The 9,068-nt window shown below is 35.6% G+C and overlaps 1 protein-coding gene across 3 annotated transcripts; it reads left to right on the top strand.

The window, feature by feature from the left end:
• The first annotated feature begins 242 nt into the window (after positions 1-242).
• On the top strand, positions 243-8,157 carry LOC113310761 (stomatal closure-related actin-binding protein 1-like). 3 transcript variants are annotated; one of them, XM_026559534.1, is made up of 14 exons: positions 243-463; positions 987-1,066; positions 1,249-1,556; positions 1,760-1,888; positions 2,039-2,131; positions 3,653-3,790; positions 4,505-4,573; positions 4,978-5,061; positions 5,896-6,076; positions 6,318-6,434; positions 6,582-6,640; positions 6,809-6,943; positions 7,224-7,373; positions 7,772-8,157. In XM_026559534.1, exons 3-14 carry the CDS (start codon positions 1,275-1,277, stop codon positions 7,817-7,819), a joined length of 1,485 nt encoding a protein of 494 aa, XP_026415319.1. In that variant the 5' UTR covers positions 243-463; positions 987-1,066; positions 1,249-1,274; the 3' UTR covers positions 7,820-8,157. The 3 variants fall into 3 exon arrangements, with proteins under 3 accessions (XP_026415319.1, XP_026415318.1, XP_026415317.1); XM_026559533.1 differs by lacking the exon at positions 987-1,066 and having other exon boundaries at positions 1,254-1,556; XM_026559532.1 differs by lacking the exon at positions 987-1,066.
• Positions 8,158-9,068: the final 911 nt, after the last annotated feature.

Below are 9,068 nucleotides of genomic sequence, written 5' to 3'. Positions count from 1 at the left end.
GCGAACCTGTCCGTATCTACTGAATCATACGGTCCGTGTAATGCTTGCTTTAAAGCTCACCATATCTATTCTAAATGCAGGGTGGCACGCTGACAAGGATCTTGGTCTGGACTCTGGAGTCTGGACAACAAAAACAATAATAACGACAGACAGGTAATGCAGATAGAGACTCATAGAGAGTGTAGCGAGAAAATAGGACTAGGCGGCTTTTTCTTTCGTAGCTCCCTTCAACACCCCCTTTTCTTTTGAAAAAGTAGAAAGCATCTTTGGCTACCTTCTTTAATTTCTTCTCTCGTCTCGTCTCTTCACTTTTTCATTCATCGTCTCCTTCTCTCTTCTCTTCTCTCAATTAAAACACTCTTCTTGTCCCATTTTTAATTATTAAGTAGGTGTCTGTGTGCATTCAGGCATTCTTCAATCTCTCATCCTCTCTGCAAATTTTGCTCCCATTTTTTAATGATCTGTAAGTTATTTTCTTTCTTCTTTTAGTTTCATCTTCTTCTCATCTTACTTTTTTTTTTTTTTTTTAATTCTCTTCCTAATTTTTGTACTTTTTTTAACTGTTAGTTAGGGTTTGAGCTACAATGAGCTTCACTTTTTTTTTTTCCTTTCTAACTTTAGTTCTATTGGTGGTATTCTTCATCTAATGTAGTTTTATTCATTAGCAATTTGGTGTGGTCAACTGTAACAAATTTTTGATTTTCATTTTTTTCTTTGGTTAATTGAAGCTGAAACATAGAGTTAAAACTTAATCTGAATGTTTTCAAAAGTTTGAGAAAATTCTGTCATACTAGTATTTATCCTACTGCATTTTGGATTTTTCATCGTTTTATTTTTTTTATTCTTTAATTTTGTTTTGATTTACTGTTTTCTATTTTTGTGTAAAGATAGTGATTAGTTGTGATCATCAGAAGAAAAGAAATGATTTTTTCTTTCGCTAGGCTGACCTAAACTCAGCCTAATCGATTTGATTTGATTACCTCTAGACATGTTAAGGCTTACAAGAGAAAACCATCTCTGGAAAAATGCATGATCTTGCCTCTCTCAAAATCCACTAAGAGAAAGGGTAATGGTCAATGTTCATTTTTTATGTTTCTTATTTTTTGCATGCTATATTCTTTAGTTTTTACTTTTTATTAGAAATTGTATAGCTTTCTTGGGATGTTCTGAGTGAATGTTATTATATTTTGCTTGATGTTATGAGGTAGAACTGCTTAGTAACTGATGGATGTTTATTTTTGATCTAAGGAAAGTAAATTCCCCAGTTGGGTTCGATGACGAGAGTAGGTCGTGATTTTGGAGACACAATGCAGAAAGAGGCGGTTCCATCAGTTTCGGCTGATGTGAGCTTTGCTTCAAATAGGTTTCCCAACTATAAGATAGGAGCTGACAATAGTATATTGGATCCCAAGGAAGAGCCCGAGGTGCCATCCATGAAGGATCTTCTTGCAAGGGAGACTGCGCAGCTTATTGAGCAGCAAAAGCGGCTATCCGTTCGTGACCTTGCTAGTAAATTCGAGAAGGGGTTGGCTGCAGCTGCAAAGTTGTCTGACGAGGTTCATGCATGCTAAATTAAATTGTTTTCTTTTGCTTGCAACCATGTATCAGGTCATTGTTTATTTCTTTTATTTTGGTCTTGCTGGCTACTTGAAACGACTTCAATCAATGTGGAATTTGAAGGCATTATTTCTTATATGCGCAACCTGTGTTTCTTTTTTTCATCTTCATTCCCTAATGGTAAACCTTTCTTGAGTTTCAGGCTAAAATTCGAGAGATAATTTCACTGGAGAAACACGTACTTTTAAAGAAGCTTAGAGATGCACTTGAATCTCTGAGAGGCCGTGTGGCAGGTCGAAACAAGGATAATGTTGATGAAGCTATCTCTATGGTGAGTGTGTTGGTTATGTGAATTATTATATTATGTTTCAAAGATCCTTTGCTAGTAACATCCCGTGTGACCCATCCCTCATCTTTTACATTTAACATATTATTGGAATTCATATTTGTGCTTGTTTGAAGTTTCGGTTACTTCCTGAAGGTAGAAGCTTTAGCTGTTCAATTGACTCAAGGAGAAGGAGAGCTACTCCAGGAGAAGGCAGAAGTGAAGAAGCTAGCAAGTTTTCTTAAGCAGGTATCCGTCTTTGAGTAATGCATAGTTGCGTGTTAATAATGTAGGAGACTCGGAAAACACTATCATTTTCTCGTAACTAAATTACTAGGTGTGTGCATATACTGGTTAGCCACTTACTTGTAAAGAAAAATCTCATTATAACTTATTACAATTTTTAAGTTTTGACTTATAGTTGATAACTGACATCCCATTGAATGTAAAAGACACAACGATCTTTGCAAAATGAGGGTTCCAGAACATACAATTTAGGAGAAAAAGTTTATCTTCGCGTGAAAGATAAAGTTTCACAACCCGCTAAACTAGCAAAGGAATTTGCGAAGAAAATTTCAACAACAGTTACTTTCTCAATTAAATCCATAAAAGCTGATTTCTAATTAAGATGAACTTTTGGACAACTTTTTAGAGATCTAACTCATTTACTCGATCCAAAAAACCTCTTCTGTTACGGTTGTGCTTGTTCGAAAACTCATACTACACCTTCAGTGGACTGCTTTACAGTTCATCACCCATATTATAGTCATGTGCTCTGCAATTGTTAATAAATCTTCATAACCCCCTCTAATTTGGTTTGGCTCATCCTTACACATTATTGTGGGCTCCTTATTGTTTGATTACCTCTTACTCTTTTTGTTTTGTTGCTGTAAACATGTCACACTTTCATGTCATATATTATTTGGTAATTTCAAAATACCTCCATTATTGAGTTCTCTGTTGTTGGTATCAAGTCGTCTCGACTTGTTTTTCGTTTTTGAGAAGTTATATTAGTTTCAACTCTTGTCCAAGGTAGAACTGGGGATTCATATAACATCACTCTTTTGCGAGTTGAGTTTGTCAGGATGACTGTATTCTTGATAACTAGATGCTATTTTTGTCTGATATTGGACCACTGGATATATATGTGGTGTTCTTTGACTGTTGATATTTGAGACTCACGTACCTTGGAACTCAGCACAAATATCTGTCTGAGTATTGATCATAATTCATGTCTAATTTGCTGTGGGAGAAAACAAATGCCAAAGTAAATATGCTTGAATCATTGGTGAAGTGTTAGCTTGCACTTCTTGTTAGAAATATACTTGGATCATTGCGTGAAGTGTTAACTTGCACTTCTTAGAAATCAATTGAGTTAGGCGAAGGAGGTGCTGTGTCTTAACGGGAGGCACACAAAAGCTGAATCGAGAATGTTGTAAGATTTGAAATGTAGGGCATTGGTTTAAATAATACAACTGTTCTGGTTTAATGACCTGGTCTTCAATCATCTAGTACTGTTACTTTATCCCAAATCATTTGAGAACAAATCAATTTTTAATAGAATAGTTTGTGAATAGTTTCTTTGTTAGATTTATGTTTGTGTGCTTATCCTGTCGTACAGTTTACAGTAAAATGTTGTATGTGATAGTTTGTTACTGGCTTACTGCAATTCCCCGCAACTCATTTAGTATTATTTTTTGTTTTATTCTTTGAGACTAGATTGACCTGTATTTAATTCTTTTCATTTACCGGGTGAAATGATAATTTCAGGCTTCAGAAGATGCTAAGAAACTTGTCGGTGAGGAAAGGGCTTTTGCTCGTGCTGAAATTGACAGTGCTAGAGCAGCAGTGCAGAGGGTTGAAGAGGCTCTCGAACAAGAAAGAATTTCCAAATCATTTGAGAGTCAGGTACGTGCCACTACTTGGTTTCAATTTTCTTATACCAGAGTAAAGATTTTTTTTTTATTTCTTTGAACTATAATGTTTTCTTTTCCTCTGTTCGCTTTCTTGATATATGATATATATTTTCAAGATAGAAGAAGCTGTTTTGGGTTTGGTGCACTACGCTTTTCAGTTCCAGTTTATTTGAAATGTTATACCTAATAGACCGCTCATGATGCCATATATATATAAAGAAAAAGAAGAAATTGTTAGATGGTATATTGTGGTTGACCGGTTCTTTTTGGTTTAAGTGTAAGCCTGTAATGGAAGCACGTTCTAGTCACCTTATTGAATTTTCACATTTTCCTACTCGGTATTAAGACTTCAGATACATAAGGGGTACTTATTATCCTTAAGAACTGCTTTTTCTTATATTATGTTCAGGAGGCAGCTTGGTAGATAGTATATTTTGAGAATGTTTACCTTTGGGCCTACGTTTCTTTCTACAACTCATCTGGATGGTAAAATATATCGCTCATCCTACCCATGCTAAACTTATCCTGAAGCCTTGATATAACCTGTAATAAAAAAATCCTTCCTCTTGACAAAACAATTAGACCTGGCCAAGTTAAAAGTTGAATTTTACTGCACTACAGCCTAATGGTTTATCACATGTTCTACTTATATCATCTTTAGCTTTTTTTTTTTGTTTTTTCCTGAGGTCATAATTTGAAATTTTAGGATACAGAAGGATTGAAGAAGGAGGTACAAGAAGCTAGAAGAATTAAAATGCTGCACCAACCAAGTAAGGTGGGTAGTAATTTTAGTATCATTTGATTTTTATTATAATATAGAATCGATAAGTTCTGGAATATGAATGCCTTTCATCATTTAATTGCATCGTTCTACTGAATCGGGAATACAATTGTGTAATCATGAAACAATACCTTATTCTATTAGGCATTAACTGCATCAATAATTGTCTGAGAATCCTCTCTTGTCTTTTTCTGGATATCGATCTACACATCTTTGCCTTGAACTAGAACAGTTATTAGCATTATATCTTTTAGTACACACAGTGATATATGGATCGCAATATAGACGGTTGAGATTTGAGCATTGTGTATCAACTAATTATTATTTTTCAATTTTCCTAGCTATTATATTATGGTTAGAAAACTTAAAGCTAAATTATTACTCAACATATTGGTTAGGTAATGGACATGGAGCATGAACTTCGAGCTCTGAGGATTCAACTTGCTGAGAAGTCTAAATATTCTATTCAACTACGGAAGGAGGTATGTTTTTTAATTGTATCTTATTAATATAATCTCGTTTGTTTGTGCTAACAATAGAATAGCTTTTCATGGATATTGTATGCTAGTAACCCAGTTATCATGATCTGCGGCCTCCCCGCTCATTGCTAATTGGTTTTGAGTTGGATGCCTGAACAAGATTCTTAGGAAGCACTTAACCTAATGAGAGATAATGAGATCGATCAATGGGAAGGAGGGAGGGGGTCATCAGTTAATCGCAGAGAAACCTAATAAAGGCTTTCCAGATAGCTATTGTAGTTTCTATCTGAAGAATGTCCTATTATTCTTCTCTATACAGGAATAAGCTAAGGACATATGTATAATCCTGAAACACCTGTAGAATGTTCTTTCCCGGCATCTACAAAGAGAAGACTCGTAAGGAAACTCTTGTTTTATGTTTGATCTCACATAACAAGTTTTATCAACTGGCGTGAACATTATGCCTTCTGCTTCTAGAAATTTTACAGATAATTAAGTTGAGGGCATCCAACTCAAAACCAGTTGGCAGTTAGAGAAATGATGTATGATCATTACAAGCTGGATTTGCTACACTATCAAATTATTTAAGGAGTTTTCAGTTCTCAATAAAATCCCTCACATGGGATGCTAGTATGAGCCTACAAGTGAAGCTATTTTATTTGAAAGAAAAATGATGGCAACTGATTCCATGCGCTTGTTCTAGTGTTGATACTAAACTCTGTAGTTATCCATTTTTGTGTATCATTTTAGTTTCAAGTACAAATCTTCACTGTTCATCTGCGGCTGAATAAAACCAAAATTTGTTGTTTATATTGGTTTTCGTTTTACCCGTTTCAGCTGGCAATAAGCAAGAGGCTCCAAGAAAACAAATCACGGCTTTATGATATTGATGGTACTGAAACCTTAGGTTCATGTCTTAAGATCACTCCTTGCTCAGATAATTCACCAGATTTTTCGAGAAGTTCAGTTCAGTGGTATCGCGTCTCTCCGGAAGCTGGTAGAAAGGAAGCTATTTCAGGTCTCTCTCTCTCTCTCTCTCTCTCTCTCTCTCTGTATCTATCTCTCTAGTTACGAAAGTTTAGCTGTCCTAGTCCACGATAATCATAAGATGTAAATCTCACAATCTGATATGTAGTCCCATGCAGTTGATCAGATAATGTAAATGTACAGTGTACAAATCGTTCTCAATTGTTGGACCAAAAGCCATAGGTGTATATCTCTCACTCGTTTTACTCTTCTGACTTGTGATTATCAAAAAGGAGCGACAAAATTAGTATATGCTCTGGAGCCGTTTGATGTTGGAATGACCTTGCTAGCAGAAATTGTTTCAGATCAGCAAAATATCACTCTGACAACTACTGGTCCAATCGATCCAGGTTCTTCAGCATCCTTTATCTCTTACTTTACGAATATTAAATTAAATTTTTCTTCCAACCATCTAATGAATTTATGAACTTCTATTGTAACCGGGTTTCTATTTTCTTGGATGGTTGACTAAAGATTGGATTCATTTTTTATGGCAGCTCCTGGATTGGGAAACTATGTGGAGGGTCTAGTAAGAAAATCTGACACAGAGTTCACTGTATGTCATCGTGTTTACTTAATTTTTTTTTTGTTTTCTATCAAATATGCCCGCGAGTAAACAAAGATCCCTTCGGTTTTCTTCTTCTGTGTGGACTGTGATGCTGCTTTATCAAATTTGCTGACTTGCATTGTTGCTTAGTTATCTCTGTGTTCGTTCGGTTTTCAGGTAGTTGTTACTCAGATGAATGGTCGCGAACACCCATCTCATAGTATTCATAAGTTACATGTGGGTAAAATGAGGATAAAACTATGTAAAGGGAGATTCACAAAGGCCAAAGAATCTTATTCCTCTTCAATGCAGGTAACTTGACGTAAAAAATTGAATAATGTGAGAATGAAGAAGTCAGCATCGCATCACTCTAATATTTTTACTTGCGAAGGAACTGCTGGTGTTTGTTTTTTCCCAAAATAATTTGGATTTTTGTATAGGCTTATAATTTCAAGAAACTCCGATTCGCAGTTCATCGTTTTCCCTTCATTTCTTTTTCTTTTTTGTTGTAAAAGTAGTTAGACTACATCCTAATATTTGCTTTTGTTCTGCTCAGATGTGTGTCTGACCCTATTTCTCTTTGTCGTTGTAGCTTTGTGGAGTCAGAGGGGGTGGGAATGCTGCGGCACAGGCCCTGTTTTGGCAAGTAAAGAAAGGGCTATCCTACGTGTTAGCATTCGAATCAGAACGAGAAAGAAATGCAGCTATTATGCTTGCCCGTAGATTCGCATTTAACTGCAATGTAAGCATGTATTACGATCCTTTTTTTTGGAAATTATGGAGTATCCTTGTGCCATAACCTTAGAAAATTTGTTCTGCTAAAACCCTGAACAATCAATTAAATCCACATATAAGACCCCTACAGGTGTGCTACTAAATTTGCACTTAAGACTAACGTGACCAGGTAGGTAGTTACCCAAGCCAATTCTCATGTTGTGGACCTTCACTTACTTTTGTTATCCAACTGGGTCATGACTTGCATTGACATTATCGCAGTCCTGGGACTGCACAAATATACATTCATAGAAAAAATTAAGACAAACAAAGATATTCATAGAAGAAATTTATTGAAGGCTAATTTATACATGTTTATTCTTCTTAAGAACAATTTCTGAAATTTCACAACATATCAAATGCTAGATCATGCTTGGTGGACCCGGAGACCGAGCTCCTCAAGGAGGAACCTGATGGAGTAGATTCTTAGTTGGTCCCTCTTAAATTGTAAGTATTTATGATGAGGTTTTCTTTTTAAGATGTGTGTTTATATGATTGTAACAGAGTATAGAGAGAAAATGAGGGCAATGAATATGGAATTGTACTACATACATTGGAGATTTAGGTTTTCACCCTTCTGGTTGCATCCCAGAATCAAGGCATGTGATTTTTGATTTGCCTTTTCCCTTTCTGATTTCTTTGGTTGTAGCATTATCATTTGTGTGTTAAGATTACCGGGCGTAGTTTGTGTTCTAACTGTTTTTTGTACTCCTGATTTAATTGTAATATCCATATATTAGTTTTCTTGACTATTCTTCGCTGACCATATCAATTCTTATAAGAAATAGGAACTTGAAAGGGAGTTACATGGGAGCATTTGACGTAGCCATTTCATGTTTGCATTGGCTAACGTCCTGTCCATATTCTGTTATGTAAGTAGCTAGGACTAGGAGGGCTTGGGGCTAGGTAAGGATTAATATGGTAAATATACCATACTGGGGCGGCAGTGCAGGGCCGGCCCCGAGATTCACGAAGCTCAAAGAAATTTCAAAAAAATTGCCCTATGAAATTATTTTTTGACCTTTTGACTTAGTCACCATAAGTTGACCAGTTGAAATTTATGGAGACAAATTTTGTTTCTCCGTGAACTTCTTCTTAATGTGGACGCGCAGGAAAAAAAATCTCCACAATTATGGAGACAAACTGACAGATCAAAGGATATTAATGATTCCTATAATCCTATTACTTGGTTTTATCTATTGAGAAGTATTTTACCGGTATAGTCGTATGTAGAAGTTCGTTCCTAGAGTAGTAGGATTGTAATTACTACTTTAATTGTGTGCAGTTAGTCGTACCTCTTAAACTCTGAAGATACTGCCCCTTTAATTAGCGAAAATGATAGGTTGACCGACACCCAAAACCCGAGAATCCGAGATTAATCCCGCAACTCACATGTGCAGGGACCCAATGCCTTTACCAATCTTGATGTCAGGGAGCTTTTTTTTTTTTTTTTTTTTTTCTGAAAATGGATCATTTGTCCAAATATTTTTAAACCACGGTTCAAACGGACGAGTAAAAAATACTTTGGGTGAAATGGCCAAAAAAAAAATAGCAAGGATGAAACTGGATTCATCTTAGCTTAAATTTAAAAAATAGCAAGGATGAAACTGGATACATCCTGTGTAAATCAAAAATAAGAAAAAATATTTGAAAATGGGCACGA

Source organism: Papaver somniferum, chromosome 9 (assembly GCF_003573695.1).
Source record: "Papaver somniferum cultivar HN1 chromosome 9, ASM357369v1, whole genome shotgun sequence".
In the NCBI taxonomy this organism is placed as follows: Eukaryota; Viridiplantae; Streptophyta; class Magnoliopsida; order Ranunculales; family Papaveraceae; genus Papaver; species Papaver somniferum.
The sequence above is the reverse complement of the archived record's forward strand: the minus strand, read 5'-3'. Positions and strand labels throughout refer to the sequence as shown.